The sequence below is a fragment of the Petromyzon marinus genome, unplaced genomic scaffold, assembly GCF_048934315.1.
Source record: "Petromyzon marinus isolate PM22_M1 ecotype Great Lakes invasive population unplaced genomic scaffold, UKy_Petmar_22M1.pri1.0 PM_G_Scaffold_14, whole genome shotgun sequence".
NCBI lineage: Eukaryota > Metazoa > Chordata > Hyperoartia > Petromyzontiformes > Petromyzontidae > Petromyzon > Petromyzon marinus.
Window position 1 is genome coordinate 807,401 of NW_027422695.1, and position 19,578 is coordinate 826,978.

The window sequence follows — 19,578 nt, forward strand, 5'->3', positions numbered from 1 at the left end:
ACCCAGGTTAAGAACCACTGGTATAATAATAATAATACGCGAGTCTAGTGTCCTGTTTGTCAGTTAAGTTTATTTACATTTGAGCTGTGACATTGCCCCAACAATACAATCTACTGTCTTGTTTAAACAGAGTTGGCGTCGTTCCTAGTTCCCATTGCATCACGTGGCTGTTATGGTTAAATTAAGGACATTTATTTGATCCCATGTATACGTAATTTAAGTTGTTGCATCTTCACTGGTGAGATGGAGTTGTCTTCTAATCTGAAAGTTAAAGATATATGCTGGACTTGTTATTCTTGAAATGTTGGTATTTTTTTTTCATTTGAACGAAGCTCAATTTTTATGAGAGGTTTATTTTTTTCTCAATTAAGCCAACTTGCAGATGATATCCAGAATGTGAAAACTGCATGGCAATAAATTACACTTCTAATGCTGCTGTGTGTAAATAGTTATTTGTGAAGCTAGTTCATTTTAACCACAGCTTGCAATATTCACAAGCAACAAGTGATTGTGCACCACTGCCAATGCAGTATCACCAAATATTTGCTTTTGGATTTTTTATCGACCACTTCAGCCCAATTTTAAAAGTGTAGTGACGCAGTTCGGAGACAGTAGTAATTGCAGCCACCTTTATTCCACACACAATGGGGACCACACGCACCCTACGTGGGTGTACACTGTGTATATATCTCAAACAGAACCGTCTATCGTCAGCGCCACTGTCTAGCTAGAACAGTTGGCAGGCTGTCTTAGCTAGTGGCGTCCGGCGATGGTGAAGACGGCTGCGACGATGGTGGCGAGACGACAGCACGGCGAGGGAAGCCGCTTCCGGCGACAGCCCCGAGCTCTCGCCCGGGGCTCCCTCTTATCCCCCCGCCGTGGCCTGGCTCCGTCCTGGCCACGCCCCCCCTTCTGGAAGCTAAGAGCAGTTCCCAGGGCTTCCAGATGGACCCCACCATGAACTCTGTCCTAGTGGTCTTCCCCCCATGTGTACTGTCGCCTGCTGACGTGTGTACTGCCGTACACTGTATTTATCACTTTCAGTCAGCAGACGGCGCTATTACGCTACATTTGGAATGTGCTAACCCAGCGGCCCCCAACCTTTTTGGCACCAGGGACCGGTTTCGTGGAAGACATTTTTTTTCACGGACCGGGGGAGGGGGGGGGTCATCATTGGGTCTTTCCCCCTTTTCAAAGAAGCTCTCCAGCGACGTTTGTTTATTACACATTGTGGCTACTAGGGGTTAGAGCTTGTGGGCTTACTCATTGTGGCTACTAGGGGTTAGAGCTTGTGGGCTTACTCATTGTGGCTACTAGGGGGTTAGAGCTTGTGGGCTTACTCATTGTGGCTACTAGGGGTTAGAGCTTGTGGGCTTACTCATTGTGGCTACTAGGGGTTAGAGCTTGTGGGCTTACTCATTGTGGCTACTAGGGGTTAGAGCTTGTGGGCTTACTCCTTGTGGCTACTAGGGGGTTAGAGCTTGTGGGCTTACTCATTGTGGCTACTAGGGGTTAGAGCTTGTGGGCTTACTCATTGTGGCTACTAGGGGTTAGAGCTTGTGGGCTTACTCCTTGTGGCTACTAGGGGGTTAGAGCTTGTGGGCTTACTCATTGTGGTTACTAGGGGTTAGAGCTTGTGGGCTTACTCATTGTGGCTACTAGGGGTTAGAGCTTGTGGGCTTTATACCAACACTGTGACTGAGACAAGTGCGCAGTGCGGGAAAGAGGCGCGGACGGAAGTGGTAAATAATAAAATAATGGGGCGGGCCACACGCGGACTCACTGCTCACCTCCTGCTGCTGTGCGGCCCGGTTCCTAACAGGGGGTTGGGGACCCCTGTGCTAACCTACCAAGCAGGGTAGGTAAGCATTCTCATTCGTGAGATTCGATATTTCAAAGTCCGTATTTGTGGCGTCCGTTGCATTAAGACGGGCAAAGTGCGTGTAATTTGGAGACGGACAAAGGCATCTCGGGGATCACAGATAGCTTGGTGGTGATGGCTATGCTGTACGTAGCCTCTAATCCAGCACCGCAGAGGCAGTGAGGGTGGCTGGACCGCACACGTTTTGCGAAAATCCCTTCCCATGGACGTCGAGGAGGTGCCACTCCCCGGCACGCCGGAAGAAGGCAGTTCAGCAAAGTGCAGACTAAATATTGTAGGTCCCTTCTGTATGCGTGAATGTTGAACTTCTTTTGCACGGTACGGAGCCAATTGTGCTAATTGGAGGTATCAACACTCATTAACTTAATTTGCAGAGGACTGCAGAGCTTGGCTAATTGTTGGTGTTGGCTCACAGCCTGTATGCCTGAGGTTCCTCAGCGATGGTGAGATGCAATTTGCATTGAATGATGACGCGATATGAAACTAAACATGAGTATTATCAATAGGTGATGTTTTAGTGCGTTAAACGGTGGCTGGATCACACGCACTCAGAGGTTCTGATTTGTAATCATGTTGAAAAGCGTGTTACTAAATTTCTGCCAGTAGATGAAGGCGCTATTTTAGTCAGTATTGGCGATGTAATGTGGGTTAAAGCTTGCACACCAATTGGAGGCTTTGGAAGATAAGCCTATAGAGGTGTTTCACGATAACATGCCACGTCACTTTCATGCAGTACAGAAACAGCAGCTCGCCTGCGTTTAAGTGACTCGGTACAATGGTGAGCACAATGCTTGATAAGTAGGGACGTGCTCACCCAGCCATGGATAGAACTAAATAATGAAGCAATTCTGCTGGAGCTTTTCTTTTGTTGGCGGCAGGCTACCTATCTGTAATACCCAATTCTGACGTGGCATTGTGCTTGCCACTCACCCCTTCATGTGCCATGCCGGCCTGTTAAGGCTATATGGGGGATCTTTGTATTTGTGGAGAGAGTGAAGAGTTTTCCATACCTGGGCAGTGTGCTCATGACCAGCTCCGGTTTGACAACAGAGGTCTCATTCCGAGTCAGTCAAGCGGCATTAACTTTCCATCAGTTGCGTAAAGCTACCTGGTCTGTCACTCCCTATGAAGCTTCGATCTTCTCGGCCAGTCATGCCCTCCCTTCTCTACGCTTGCAAAATGTAAACCCCCCTAAAGGAAAATCTTCCCTGGTTAGAAACATTTAGGCTGGCCTGCCTACGATCCATCCTAGGTTTAACCAGGCTGGATTGTGTGAGGAGCTCACAGATCTTTGAAAGATCTGGACAAAATCCCATCGGTGAGCTCCTCTGGCAGGCAAGGTTGCATTAGTTGGGTCATGTAGCCCACATGCCTAAACAGCTTTTGTTCGGCCAGATAGAGGGGGCTAAACGAGCACGGCACGAGCTAGAGAAGAGATGGAGTGATGTGGTACAAGAGGATGTGGAGCTGAGTGGACTGGTACCAGTGGTGTCTAGATCGGCCTAATTGGAGGAGGCTCGTGAATGCTGCTGATGGGCAGTTGGAGGCAGCTGCCCTCCAGCAACAACGTGCAGAGCGCCGGGTGGCTGAAGCACAGCAGGTTGGCACAGTACAGGGCACAGGTGGTGCATCGGCCATTCATTTCAGTCAGTGGACTCCTGGCACCTGGGTCTGCCCCATAACCTCCTACCAACGACGACACCCGGCAACCTACCCGCCGGAAAAAAATTCACGGTGCTCAAGCGGTAAATGTCGTGGGTTTACTCTCCAGCACGCAAAGCGGCGGGATCGAAAGCGGTCGCTCATCGGCCACGGTTTATAGCAGCAGCTGTCAGAGTCGGGATCGAACCCACGACCTCCTGTAGACCGGGCGAGGTAACATCTCATAGCCACTGTGGTGATGATGATGATGAGAGAGTGAGAGAGACGCAAGCTCCAAATATACGGCAGCAGCTGTCAGAATTGGGATCGCACCTACAACCTCCTGTAGGGCTGCACGGATTCCTCCAGTATAAACAAAAGTTTCTGATGGATGTGAAAGTGACGTAACCCTGTGAGCCCCACCCGGCACGGCCAATGGGAGACGTTTGTCACTTGAACGGAGTGCGGTCGTTTAGTTACTGCCGCTGGTGGTGATCACCAAGCGGGACGTCAAACTCCACTGTCAACGTTGTGGGTTTGCTCTCCCAGAACACAATTGGTGTGCGCTAAAGTAGTAACGAATTGAAACTAAACTCAACAAATTTTTTTTCATTTTACCAGGCGAGGACCCACCGACCTACGCAGCTATTTTCATAAGCGACCCGGCCATCACAAACGATAGCTCAATGACGCGGCGTTATCGTCGTCGTGCGTGAAAATCTCCAGCGAGCGGCTCTCCGAACACAACTGACGGGGGCGACGAACCACGCGCTCGCACACGTGGACCCCGTGACGCTTGTGCACGACGTGGGGTTTTTTGTATTTGTTTGTCGCTGTAACGTTTTTACCCCGGTGCCCCCGACCACAAGTCTGTGGGAAAAGAGCTTCACAGCTTGTCGGATTCCTACCTCCAGCGTAAATAAATATTTCCGATTCGAATTCCGTTTGCACTCAGGAGGCAATCGACTGGCGGTAACGACGAGAGGCTCCTGCCAAGCGCCGCAGGGAGTAGGCAGATGACCTGCGGGCAGCGTTAAGACCACAGGAATCTGATGCGCGGTGAGGCCAGTGGGCGAGGTCCTTTCTGCGTCATTTTTTTTCACACGAGTTTTTTTTTTGGGGAACCCCTTGCGACCGCATTGGAGGGCGGGGAGGCGGGCGCGAAGGGAAGGACTCTCGTGTTGTTACCAGGGCGAGGTCACTTCCTGGCTCCGGTCACCGCGGCTTTGGCGGGGAAGGGGAAGCGGAGGAAGCCGTCGGATTGCGGCGACCTGCCCGGGGGGCTGCCGTTGAAAAACAACGGCCTCGGCGCAAACTCCGTCTCCCCGGGGCGGCAGCGCGGAGGCGTCGTCATCATCCAGCTCCACGCGTTTCCCTCCGCGCCTTGCGACGTTCGCGGGGTCGACGTCGCTGCTACCAGGGGGGGGGGGGGCGGGTGGGGGAATTAATTACATTACGTACAAAACGTCACCGTATGAACCTATCCCCATTTTCCCTGCTTGGTCGGTTCCTAACAAAGTTCAAACATATCATTATCAGAGTTGTTTCTTTTCGTTTGCATTTTTGACTGCTTGTGTTGTGGTTATTGCAAACATGATCCCTTGTATAAAGGTGTCAGTTTTTGTTGTGCCAGCCAAAAGGGTAAAAACCTATTCCTATATCTTGTTACTGGCAGAGGAGGTCTCATAATGTAAAGGCTTACCCCGAGCCCTCAATACTCCCTGATGGTGCGCTGTTTTTGAGTTGTACGCCTTTTGGCGTCTTCTGGTCCAACACCAGTGGAGACTAGGCTCTAAGAAAAGCCGTCTCGGGTGTGGACCAATCAAATTCAAGGACACTGCCAATATTATTATCAGAGTTGTCTCTTTTTTGTTTGCATTTTGACTGCTTGTGTTGTGGTTATTGCAAACATGATGCCTTGAATAAAGGTATCAGTTTTTGTGCCAGCTAAAAGGGTAAAAACCTATTACTAAAGTTCAAACGGCCCTACCGAATCTCACTATGAACGGCGAGGACGCCGCGCCGTTCGGAGCCTCCTCCTCCTCCGCGCGTCTCCCCTCGTCGATAGCGTAGGATCGCAGGCGGAGGCGATCGTACGAGACCTGCAGTTTCTTCTGCTCCCGGTCCCTCTCCAGCAGTTTCTCGGCAGCCTCGTTGTACCTCTTCTTGAACTTGGCCAGCTCGCTCTTGGCAAGCGAGAACTGCCGCTTCAGAGTGGCGACCTCCGTGACCTTGTTCTGGATCTCCTGCTTGAAGCGGTCCTCAGACTGCACCCTGAGCCTCTTTGATTTCGCGGCCAAGTGTTCCTGATACAGTCTCTCCTGGTGCATCTGCGAGATGGAAAATTTGATGGAATGTATTTTTAATCGGTTAAAGAGCCGTACGCGCAAGGGGACTTACGTGTAGAAGAATAACTCGGTTAATCATGCCTCTGGGAACGACGAAGCTCCAAAAAAATATCGAAAGAATGAAAACAAATATTCATAATTTTCGATTTAAAGCTTTCGTGACTGCAGGGATTCATCTTCTGGGTTCTTTCGGTAAGGTCACGTAGAATGGAGATAAAATAATAACATAATTTATTCTGTAATAATAAAAAAATAAAAATAATAACAGAATAAATTCTGTTATTATTTTTATTATTTTATCTCCATTCTACGTGACTTTGCTGAAAGAACCCAGAAGAAAAATATTCATAAATCACGCAAATTAATTCAAGAGTGACATCTTAAACGCTGTACATGTTCTAAGTAGTGCCACCGATAATAGACGGACTAAATATTAACTGCGTCATTCCAATGGTGCTCGCTAAATAAAGAAGTGCCTCCAAGTCTTTTTGTCTCCGAGTTAGTCACTACTTATGTTTGGAGTTTGCACGTTCTCCCAGTGGCCGTGTGGATTTTCTCCAGGTCCTCTGGTTTTTCCCTCCCAATGTTTAGAAACAACATCTAACGCGTTTTAGAGTATTTGACTGCTGTAAATTTCCACGTGATGATAACAGCCGCTTGGGTTGGGCTATCATTTGTGATGGCCAGGTCGCTTCTGCAAAAAAAAGAGGTTACGTAGCTCAGTGGGACTTTATCCGCTAAAATATAAAACATTTCAGTTTGTTACTTTTTAAAAATAATTTTTATTTTTAAAAAGTCACCGATCCGTCGCCGATACCTGAAAGATCCAGAATGAAAGCGCCCGCGAACATATCTCCTGGATGACGTCCGGCCCTAGGCCCGCCAGCACCATGGACTTGTGCTCCTCGGGGGGGTTCAAGCAGACCCGCACCACGTCCAGGCTGCCGCGCGGCAAGGCGCCGCACGCCGGGCAGGCGACCGCCCCCATCTTGAACTCGCGTTCGCCGTCCTCGTCGCAAAAGAGGTGCGAGCAGGAGGTGACCCAGGCGAAGTCGCCAACAATGCGCCGGCACTTCCTCAAGTTGCACACCAGAATTTCTTCGTGCGCCGACATTTCCTCCCCGCCTGACCACTGGCCGCGGGGGGCCGCCAGTTCTTCTGTTCCAGTCGCCGCCGTTCTGGTTGAGGGAAACGAATCGCGGGTGAAACACGTTTAGCATGGAGTGCGCGAAATGCGTTCGCGTTTTTTTTTTGCGAGCTCCTGCAGTTTATTGACCGGCTGAGAGCTCCAGAGAGAGCACCGGGGTGCGGTCTCGTTCGTTAAGGGCGGCGAGAGATCTTGGTCAGCGTAATGACGGAAGCAAGTGAGGTAAAGTACGATGGCGAAGCAAACAGAATTCAGTTGGGAGAGCGACGGTTTTAGAGGATAAATTGCTGAGCAGGGGGAGTGTTCTGACCTGCGGTTTGGTGAGTGGGTGGATGAGTTTGTGGGTGAGTGAGCGAAATTGTAAGTGGCTGATGGGCTGGGTGTATGCACGTTGAACTTATTTCACACCGTACAGAGCGAACCGTGCTAATCGGAGGTACGGGTAGAGGACAAGAAACTAAACACAAAGACCAGTGCAAAAGAAATTAGTTTTCAATCAAGATGATTTTAAAATGCACAGTTTCAGTGGATTCCTAATAGCAGAAGGAAAATGGTTCCAGACAAACGCAGAAGCGCATCTGAACGTGCGCAACGCTTGCCCAAAAACCTCTGCGAGGGTGAGTGTGTTGTGACCTGCAGGGTGGTGGGGTGAGTGGATGGGTTTCTGGGTGAGTGAACTTGTCAGTGGCTGACTGGTTCAGTGAGTGTCTTGTTGTGCCTGCAGTTTGGTGAGTGGGTGGGTGAGTTAGTGGGTGAGTGAGCCTGTGAGTGGCCGACTGGCTTTAGTGTGCTGTCGTGACCTGCAATGTGGTGAGTGGGTAGGTGGATGCGTTCGTGGGTGAGTGAACTAGTCAGTGGCTGGTTGGCTCAGTGAGTGTCTTGTTGTGCTTGCAGTTTGGTGAGTGGGTGCAAGTGAATTAGTGGGTGAGTGAGCCTGTCAGTGGCTGGCTGGCTTAGCGTGCTGTCGTAACCTTCAATGTGATGAGTGGGTGGTTGGATGAGTGAGTTAGTGGGTGAGGGAGCTTGTCAGTGGCTGACTAGCTGCGCGAATGTGCTGCTGTGACCTGCAGTGTGGTGGGTGAGTGAGTTAATGGGTGAGTGAGCTTGTCAGTGGCTGACTGGCTGTGTTGAGTCCTCACCACTTGAGATTGGGACGAATTGGGGAGGCTTTCGTTCCAGAAGTCGATTGACAATGGCAGAGGATAATGACTGCATGCCACACTCAATGTGCCGTCTGTATTCATCCGTATTGTTAATGTATGAATACGCCTGTTGCTCAGGAAAGCACCACTGAGTCTCAACTCTTCTTCAGGAGGGGTCCTGCCAAGTTTGCACAAGAGGGGGCGATGTTGCTGTGATCCCCCCACTGAGCCATTTCCAGGTAATCTGTTAGCTTTGGGATGTGGTTCTGGCAAGTACCAGTTCCACTGTGTTTGTGGGTTTAGCTATGGGAGGGAAACTCGGAGGAAACCAATGGAGATCACACACATGCCACTGTAGTACAGAGAGTGATCACACAAACCATTGCCGGACAGCTGGGATCACTCCGTGTACAGTGCTGTACAGTATCTATATGTGTAGGGGCCATCCCTTTCGTGCGTACGCAAAAATCCGTCAAAACCTGACCCCGTACGCACGCGGGCTTTTTACACACCCCCCCCCCCCACCTGCCTACGTACGTTCGCCTTACGCATCACCCCCCCACCCCCTAGAATCCTGTAGAACGGCCGATATGTAATCCACGCAGAAACGATCAATTATTAATATTAACGTGTTTAAGCAAACAGATAGTCCACCGCCGGCTGCATTATCGAGGTTTCAACCCCCCCCCCCCCCTGTTTCCTATGCGTACATTGTGAGTAGACCCCCCCATACGCAAGCGTACGCATTTTGGGTAACCCCCTCCATGACAACGAACTAAATGGATGGCCCCGTATCGGGAAAAATCGGAGGACCCTGAGACAAATCCACGCAATCAACATGGGGAGAGAGACGCAGACTCCAAATATACAGCAGCAGGAGCAAGCGTGCTCAGGGCCTGGGCGCAAACCGACGATCTCCTGTAAGCCAGGCGAGGTAATTAAAATCTCCTAGTCACCTTGATGACAACAGGCGAGGTAGTTAACATCTCCTAGTCACCTTGATGACAACAGGCGAGGTAGTTAACATCTCCTAGTCACCTTGATGACAACAGGCAAGGTAGTTAACATCTCCTAGTCACCTTGATAACAACAGGCGAGGTAGTTAACATCTCCTAGTCACCATGATGACAACAGGCGAGGTAGTTAACATCTCCTAGTCACCTTGATGACAACAGGCGAGGTAGTTAACATCTCCTAGTCACCTTGATGAGAACAGGCGAGGTAGTTAACATCTCCTAGTCACCGTGATGATGACAGGCGAGGTAGTTATCATCTCCTAGTCACCATGATGATAACAGGCGAGGTAGTTAACATCTTCTAGTCACCGTGATGACAGGCGAGGTAGTTAACATCTCCTAGTCACCGTGATGATAACAGGCGAGGTAGTTAACATCTCCTAGTCACCGTGATTATGACAGGCGAGGTAGTTAACATCTCCTAGTCACCGTGATGATAACAGGCGAGGTAGCTAACATCTCCTAGTCACCGTGATGATAACAGGCGAGGTAGTAAACATCTCCTAGTCACCGTGATGACAACAGGTGAGGTAGTTAACATCTTCTAGTCACCATCATAACAGGCGAGGTAGTTAACATATCCTAGTCACCGTGATGACAACAGGCGAGGCAGTTAACATCTCCTAGTCACCGTGATGATGACAGGCGAGGTAGTTAACAATCTCCTAGTCACCGTGATGATAACAGGCGAGGTAGTTAACATCTCCTAGTCACCGTGATGATAACAGGCGAGGTAGTTAACATCTCTTAGTCACCGTGATTGACAGGCGAGGTAGTTAACATCTCCTAGTCACCTTGATGACAACAGGCGAGGTAGTTAACATCTCCTAGTCACGGTGATGATGACAGGCGAGGTAGTTAACATCTCCTAGTCACCGTGATGATAACAGGCGAGGTAGTTAACATCTCCTAGTCACTGTGATGATAACAGGCGAGGTAGGTAACATCTCCTAGTCACCGTGATGACGACAGGCAAGGTAGTTAACATCTCCTAGTCACCATGATGATAACAGGCGAGGTAGTTAACATCTCCTAGTCACTGTGATGATAACAGGCGAGGCAGTTAACATCTACTAGTCACCGTGATGATGACAGGCGAGGTAGTTAACATCTCCTAGTCACCGTGATGATAACAGGCGAGGTAGTTAACATCTCCTAGTCACCGTGATGATAACAGGCGAGGTAGTTAACATCTCCTAGTCACCGTGATGATGACAGGCGAGGTAGTTAACATCTCCTAGTCACCATGATGACAACAGGCGAGGTAGCTAACATCTCCTAGTCACCGTGATGATAACAGGCGAGGTAGTTAACATCTCCTAGTCACCGTGATGACAGGCGAGGTAGTAAACATCTCCTAGTCACCTTGATGACAACAGGTGAGGTAGTTAACATCTCCTAGTTACCGTGATGATAACAGGCGAGGTAGTTAACATCTCCTAGTCACCGTGATGATGACAGGGAAGGTAGTTAACATCTCTTAGTCACCATGATTATGACAGGCAAGGTAGTTAACATCTCCTAGTCACCGTGATTATGACAGGCGAGGTAGTTAACATCTCCTAGTCACCGTGATGATAACAGGCGAGGTAGCTAACATCTCCTAGTCACCGTGATGATAACAGGCGAGGTAGTTAACATCTCCTAGTCACCGTGATGACAGGCGAGGTAGTTAACATCTCCTAGTCACCTTGATGACAACAGGTGAGGTAGTTAACATCTCCTAGTTACCGTGATGATAACAGGCGAGGTAGTTAACATCTCCTAGTCACCGTGATGATGACAGGGAAGATAGTTAACATCTCTTAGTCACCGTGATTATGACAGGCAAGGTAGTTAACATCTCCTAGTCACCTTGATGACAACAGGCGAGGTAGTTAACATCTCCTAGTCACCTTGATGACAACAGGCGAGGTAGTTAACATCTCCTAGTCACCTTGATGACAACAGGCGAGGTAGTTAACATCTCCTAGTCACCGTGATGATGACAGGCGAGGTAGATAACATCTCCTAGTCACCATGATGATAACAGGCGAGGTAGTTAACATCTTCTAGTCACCGTGATGACAGGCGAGGTAGTTAACATCTCCTAGTCACCGTGATGATAACAGGCGAGGTAGTTAACATCTCCTAGTCACCGTGATTATGACAGGCGAGGTAGTTAACATCTCCTAGTCACCGTGATGATAACAGGCGAGGTAGCTAACATCTCCTAGTCACCGTGATGATAACAGGCGAGGTAGTAAACATCTCCTAGTCACCGTGATGACAACAGGTGAGGTAGTTAACATCTTCTAGTCACCATCATAACAGGCGAGGTAGTTAACATATCCTAGTCACCGTGATGACAACAGGCGAGGCAGTTAACATCTCCTAGTCACCGTGATGATGACAGGCGAGGTAGTTAACATCTCCTAGTCACCGTGATGATGACAGGGAAGGTAGTTAACATCTCCTAGTCACCGTGATGATAACAGGCGAGGTAGTTAACATCTCCTAGTCACCGTGATGATAACAGGCGAGGTAGTTAACATCTCTTAGTCACCGTGATTGACAGGCGAGGTAGTTAACATCTCCTAGTCACCTTGATGACAACAGGCGAGGTAGTTAACATCTCCTAGTCACGGTGATGATGACAGGCGAGGTAGTTAACATCTCCTAGTCACCGTGATGATAACAGGCGAGGTAGTTAACATCTCCTAGTCACCGTGATGATAACAGGCGAGGTAGTTAACATCTCCTAGTCACCGTGATGACGACAGGCAAGGTAGTTAACATCTCCTAGTCACCATGATGATAACAGGCGAGGTAGTTAACATCTCCTAGTCACTGTGATGATAACAGGCGAGGCAGTTAACATCTCCTAGTCACCGTGATGATGACAGGCGAGGTAGTTAACATCTCCTAGTCACCGTGATGATAACAGGCGAGGTAGTTAACATCTCCTAGTCACCGTGATGATAACAGGCGAGGTAGTTAACATCTCCTAGTCACCGTGATGATGACAGGCGAGGTAGTTAACATCTCCTAGTCACCATGATGACAACAGGCGAGGTAGCTAACATCTCCTAGTCACCGTGATGATAACAGGCGAGGTAGTTAACATCTCCTAGTCACCGTGATGACAGGCGAGGTAGTTAACATCTCCCAGTCACCTTGATGTCAACAGGTGAGGTAGTTAACATCTCCTAGTTACCGTGATGATAACAGGCGAGGTAGTTAACATCTCCTAGTCACCGTGATGATGACAGGGAAGGTAGTTAACATCTCTTAGTCACCGTGATTATGACAGGCAAGGTAGTTAACATCTCCTAGTCACCGTGATGATAACAGGCATGGTAGTTAACATCTCCTAGTCACCTTGATGACAACAGGCGAGGTAGTTAACATCTCCTAGTCACCTTGATGACAACAGGCGAGGTAGTTAACATCTCCTAGTCACCGTGATGATGACAGGCGAGGTAGTTAACATCTCCTAGTCACCATGATGATAACAGGCGAGGTAGTTAACATCTTCTAGTCACCGTGATGACAGGCGAGGTAGTTAACATCTCCTAGTCACCGTGATGATAACAGGCGAGGTAGTTAACATCTCCTAGTCACCGTGATTATGACAGGCGAGGTAGTTAACATCTCCTAGTCACCGTGATGATAACAGGCGAGGTAGCTAACATCTCCTAGTCACCGTGATGATAACAGGCGAGGTAGTAAACATCTCCTAATCACCGTGATGACAACAGGTGAGGTAGTTAACATCTTCTAGTCACCATCATAACAGGCGAGGTAGTTAACATATCCTAGTCACCGTGATGACAACAGGCGAGGCAGTTAACATCCTAGTCACCGTGATGATGACAGGCGAGGTAGTTAACATCTCCTAGTCACCGTGATGATGACAGGGAAGGTAGTTAACATCTCCTAGTCACCGTGATGATAACAGGCGAGGTAGTTAACATCTCCTAGTCACCGTGATGATAACAGGCGAGGTAGTTAACATCTCTTAGTCACCGTGATTGACAGGCGAGGTAGTTAACATCTCCTAGTCACCTTGATGACAACAGGCGAGGTAGTTAACATCTCCTAGTCACGGTGATGATGACAGGCGAGGTAGTTAACATCTCCTAGTCACCGTGATCATAACAGGCGAGGTAGTTAACATCTCCTAGTCACCGTGATGATGACAGGCGAGGTAGTTAACATCTCCTAGTCACCATGATGACAACAGGCGAGGTAGCTAACATCTCCTAGTCACCGTGATGATAACAGGCGAGGTAGTTAACATCTCCTAGTCACCGTGATGACAGGCGAGGTAGTTAACATCTCCTAGTCACCTTGATGACAACAGGTGAGGTAGTTAACATCTCCTAGTTACCGTGATGATAACAGGCGAGGTAGTTAACATCTCCTAGTCACCGTGATGATGACAGGGAAGGTAGTTAACATCTCTTAGTCACCGTGATTATGACAGGCAAGGTAGTTAACATCTCCTAGTCACCGTGATTATGACAGGCGAGGTAGTTAACATCTCCTAGTCACCGTGATGATAACAGGCAAGGTAGCTAACATCTCCTAGTCACCGTGATGATAACAGGCGAGGTAGTTAACATCTCCTAGTCACCGTGATGACAGGCGAGGTAGTTAACATCTCCTAGTCACCTTGATGACAACAGGTGAGGTAGTTAACATCTCCTAGTTACCGTGATGATAACAGGCGAGGTAGTTAACATCTCCTAGTCACCATGATGATGACAGGGAAGGTAGTTAACATCTCTTAGTCACCGTGATTATGACAGGCAAGGTAGTTAACATCTCCTAGTCACCTTGATGACAACAGGCGAGGTAGTTAACATCTCCTAGTCACCTTGATGACAACAGGCGAGGTAGTTAACATCTCCTAGTCACGTTGATGACAACAGGCGAGGTAGTTAACATCTCCTAGTCACCGTGATGATGACAGGCGAGGTAGATAACATCTCCTAGTCACCATGATGATAACAGGCGCGGTAGTTAACATCTTCTAGTCACCGTGATGACAGGCGAGGTAGTTAACATCTCCTAGTCACCGTGATGATAACAGGCGAGGTAGTTAACATCTCCTAGTCACCGTGATTATGACAGGCGAGGTAGTTAACATCTCCTAGTCACCGTGATGATAACAGGCGAGGTAGCTAACATCTCCTAGTCACGGTGATGATGACAGGCGAGGTAGTTAACATCTCCTAGTCACCGTGATGATAACAGGCGAGGTAGTTAACATCTCCTAGTCACCGTGATGATAACAGGCGAGGTAGTTAACATCTCCTAGTCACCGTGATGACGACAGGCAAGGTAGTTAACATCTCCTAGTCACCATGATGATAACAGGCGAGGTAGTTAACATCTCCTAGTCACTGTGATGATAACAGGCGAGGCAGTTAACATCTCCTAGTCACCGTGATGATGACAGGCGAGGTAGTTAACATCTCCTAGTAACCGTGATGATAACAGGCGAGGTAGTTAACATCTCCTAGTCACCGTGATGATAACAGGCGAGGTAGTTAACATCTCCTAGTCACCGTGATGATGACAGGCGAGGTAGTTAACATCTCCTAGTCACCATGATGACAACAGGCGAGGTAGCTAACATCTCCTAGTCACCGTGATGATAACAGGCGAGGTAGTTAACATCTCCTAGTCACCGTGATGACAGGCGAGGTAGTTAACATCTCCTAGTCACCTTGATGACAACAGGTGAGGTAGTTAACATCTCCTAGTTACCGTGATGATAACAGGCGAGGTAGTTAACATCTCCTAGTCACCGTGATGATGACAGGGAAGGTAGTTAACATCTCTTAGTCACCGTGATTATGACAGGCAAGGTAGTTAACATCTCCTAGTCACCGTGATGATAACAGGCATGGTAGTTAACATCTCCTAGTCACCTTGATGACAACAGGCGAGGTAGTTAACATCTCCTAATCACCTTGATGACAACAGGCGAGGTAGTTAACATCTCCTAGTCACCGTGATGATGACAGGCGAGGTAGTTAACATCTCCTAGTCACCATGATGATAACAGGCGAGGTAGTTAACATCTTCTAGTCACCGTGATGACAGGCGAGGTAGTTAACATCTCCTAGTCACCGTGATGATAACAGGCGAGGTAGTTAACATCTCCTAGTCACCGTGATTATGACAGGCGAGGTAGTTAACATCTCCTAGTCACCGTGATGATAACAGGCGAGGTAGCTAACATCTCCTAGTCACCGTGATGATAACAGGCGAGGTAGTAAACATCTCCTAGTCACCGTGATGACAACAGGTGAGGTAGTTAACATCTTCTAGTCACCATCATAACAGGCGAGGTAGTTAACATATCCTAGTCACCGTGATGACAACAGGCGAGGCAGTTAACATCTCCTAGTCACCGTGATGATGACAGGCGAGGTAGTTAACATCTCCTAGTCACCGTGATGATGACAGGGAAGGTAGTTAACATCTCCTAGTCACCGTGATGATAACAGGCGAGGTAGTTAACATCTCCTAGTCACCGTGATGATAACAGGCGAGGTAGTTAACATCTCTTAGTCACCGTGATTGACAGGCGAGGTAGTTAACATCTCCTAGTCACCTTGATGACAACAGGCGAGGTAGTTAACATCTCCTAGTCACGGTGATGATGACAGGCGAGGTAGTTAACATCTCCTAGTCACCGTGATGATAACAGGCGAGGTAGTTAACATCTCCTAGTCACCGTGATGATAACAGGCGAGGTAGTTAACATCTCCTAGTCACCGTGATGACGACAGGCAAGGTAGTTAACATCTCCTAGTCACCGTGATGATAACAGGCGAGGTAGTTAACATCTCCTAGTCACTGTGATGATAACAGGCGAGGCAGTTAACATCTCCTAGTCACCGTGATGATGACAGGGAAGGTAGTTAACATCTCTTAGTCACCGTGATTATGACAGGCAAGGTAGTTAACATCTCCTAGTCACCGTGATGATAACAGGCATGGTAGTTAACATCTCCTAGTCACCTTGATGACAACAGGCGAGGTAGTTAACATCTCCTAGTCACCTTGATGACAACAGGCGAGGTAGTTAACATCTTCTAGTCACCGTGATGACAGGCGAGGTAGTTAACATCTCCTAGTCACCGTGATGATAACAGGCGAGGTAGTTAACATCTCCTAGTCACCGTGATTATGACAGGCGAGGTAGTTAACATCTCCTAGTCACCGTGATGATAACAGGCGAGGTAGCTAACATCTCCTAGTCACCGTGATGATAACAGGCGAGGTAGTAAACATCTCCTAGTCACCGTGATGACAACAGGTGAGGTAGTTAACATCTTCTAGTCACCATCATAACAGGCGAGGTAGTTAACATATCCTAGTCACCGTGATGACAACAGGCGAGGCAGTTACCATCTCCTAGTCACCGTGATGATGACAGGCGAAGTAGTTAACATCTCCTAGTCACCGTGATGATGACAGGGAAGGTAGTTAACATCTCCTAGTCACCGTGACGATAACAGGCGAGGTAGTTAACATCTCCTAGTCACCGTGATGATAACAGGCGAGGTAGTTAACATCTCTTAGTCACCGTGATTGACAGGCGAGGTAGTTAACATCTCCTAGTCACCTTGATGACAACAGGTGAGGTAGTTAACATCTCCTAGTCACGGTGATGATGACAGGCGAGGTAGTTAACATCTCCTAGTCACCGTGATGACGACAGGCAAGGTAGTTAACATCTCCTAGTCACCGTGATGACGACAGGCAAGGTAGTTAACATCACCTAGTCACCTTGATGACAACAGGTGAGGTAGTTAACATCTCCTAGTCACGGTGATGATGACAGGCGAGGTAGTTAACATCTCCTAGTCACCGTGATGATAACAGGCGAGGTAGTTAACATCTCCTAGTCACCGTGATGACGACAGGCAAGGTAGTTAACATCACCTAGTCACCGTGATTATGACAGGCGAGGTAGTTAACATCTCCTAGTCACCGTGATGACAACAGGCGAGGTAGTTAACATCTCCTAGTCACCGTGATAATAACAGGCGAGGTAGTTAACATCTCCTAGTCACCGTGATGACAGGCGAGGTAGTTAACATCTCCTAGTCACCTTGATGACAACAGGTGAGGTAGTTAACATCTCCTAGTTACCGTGATGATAACAGGCGAGGTAGTTAACATCTCCTAGTCACCGTGATTATGACAGGTGAGGTAGTTAACATCTCCTAGTCACCGTGATGATGACAGGCGAGGTAGTTAACATCTCCTAGTCACCGTGATGATAACAGGCGAGGTAGTTAACATCTCTTAGTCACCGTGATTATGACAGGCGAGGTAGTTAACATCTCCTAGTCACCGTGATGACAACAGGCGAGGTAGTTAACATCTCCTAGTCACCGTGATGATGACAGGCGAGGTAGTTAACATCTACTAGTCACCGTGATGACAACAGGCGAGGTAGTTAACATCTCCTAGTCACTGTGATTATGACAGGTGAGGTAGTTAACATCTCCTAGTCACCGTGATGATGACAGGCGAGGTAGTTAACATCTCCTAGTCACCGTGATGATAACAGGAGAGGTAGTTAACATCTCCTAGTCACCGTGATGATAACAGGCGAGGTAGTTAACATCTCCTAGCACATTCCAAACACTGCACAGCAATCGAATCGCTGGGGATGGGAGGGGGGGGTGTAAAACGTCGTATTTCCAAGCAAAGTAAAATGTTGTGGACCCCATGAGGCTGATAAAAGTTTCGCCCTCACGAAAGCGACGCTGGGTCGTGGCTCACAGGGCGATACCAAATAAAAAATAAAATAAATGAATTAAATCCATCGCCTCACAACTTTTTGAGGGTTTCCCGCGCTTTTTTTATTGTTTGTGTTTAGTGAGACACCACGTCTGAGGGTAACCCTCAGACGTGGTGTGTGTGTGTGAGATTGTCTGCCTGTGTGTGTGAGATTGTCAGTCTGTGTGTGTGAGATTATCAGTCTGTGTGTGTGTGAGATTGTCTGCCTGTGTGTGTGTGAGATTGTCTGCCTGTGTGTGTGAGATTGTCTGCCTGTGTGTGTGGGTGAGATTGTCTGCCTGTGTGTGTGTGAGATTGTCAGTCTGTGTGTTTGTGTGAGATTGTCTGCCTGTGTGTGTGTGAGGTTGTCAGTGTGTGTGTGAGATTGTCTGCCTGTGTGTGTGAGGTTGTCTGCCTATGTGTGTGTGAGAGATTGTCAGTGTGTGTGAGATTGTCAGTGTGTGTGAGATTGTCAGCCTGTGTGTGTGAGGTTGTCTGCCTATGTGTGTGTGAGAGATTGTCAGTGTGTGTGAGATTGTCAGTGTGTGTGAGATTGTCAGCCTGTGTGTGTGTGTGAGATTGTCAGTGTGTGTGTGTGAGATTGTCAGTCTCTGTGTGTGTGAGATTGTCAGTGTGTGTGTGTGTGAGATTGTCTGCCTGTGTGTGTGTGAGATTGTCAGTGTGTGTGAGTGTGAGGTTGTCAGTGTGTGTGTGTGAGATTGTCAGTCTGTGTGTGTGAGGTTGTCAGTGTGTGTGTGAGTGTGAGGTTGTTAGTGTGTGTGTGAGGTTGTCAGTGTGTGTGTGTGTGTGAGGTTGTCACTGTGTGTGTGTGTGAGATTGTCAGTGTGTGTGAGTGTGAGGTTGTCAGTGTGTGTGAGTGTGAGGTTGTCAGTGTGTGTGTGTGAGTGTGAGGTTGTCAGTGTGTGTGTGAGGTTGTCAGTGTGTGTGAGTGTGAGGTTGTCAGTGTGTGTGTGTGAGGTTGTCACAGTGTGTGTGTGTGAGTGTGAGGTTGTCAGTGTGTGAGTGTGAGGTTGTCAGTGTGTGTGTGTGTGAGGTTGTCAGTGTGTGTGATGTTGTCAGTGTGTGTGAGTGTGAGGTTGTCAGTGTGTGTGTGTGAGTGTGAGGTTGTCAGTGTGTGTGTGTGAGGTTGTCACAGTGTGTGTGTGTGAGGTTGTCACAGTGTGTATGAGTGTGAGGTTGTCAGTGTGTATATAAGTGTGAGGTTGTCACAGTGTGTGTGTGAGTGTGAGGTTGTCACAGTGTGAGTGTGAGGTTGTCTCTGACCCTGGTGAATCTTCGTCGTTGTCAAGGCCGCAGGCTTCACCTCCCTCACGACTCTCAAAATGGCGGCGAGCGAGGAGGGGGAGGAGCCAGAAAACTCCGCGTCACGTGGGAGGGGAGAAACTGAAACCTGATTGGCTCCAAGGCGGAGAGATTTTTATTTTTTTTACGGGAAAACTTTATTCTTTTTAACCGTACGACGGATTTACAAAACTCACCATCAACAATAAACACTCGCGTTGGCATTGGCGCGGTCTGAAAAAAAAAATTTTTTTTATTGGTTATGTAAATATTTAAAAAACGCAGTAATATCAGAAATCTCATCTTG

The 19,578-nt window shown here is 48.2% G+C and overlaps 1 protein-coding gene across 1 annotated transcript; it reads right to left on the reverse strand.

The window, feature by feature from the left end:
* Positions 1–615: 615 nt before the first annotated feature.
* Positions 616–19,339, reverse strand: LOC142910184 (E3 ubiquitin-protein ligase CCNB1IP1-like). The gene is made up of 4 exons (XM_076059859.1): positions 19,254–19,339; positions 6,689–7,049; positions 5,514–5,853; positions 616–4,936 (listed from the first exon to the last, which is right to left on the reverse strand). Exons 2-4 carry the CDS (start codon positions 6,983–6,985, stop codon positions 4,722–4,724), a joined length of 852 nt encoding a protein of 283 aa, XP_075915974.1. The 5' UTR covers positions 6,986–7,049; positions 19,254–19,339; the 3' UTR covers positions 616–4,721.
* Positions 19,340–19,578: the final 239 nt, after the last annotated feature.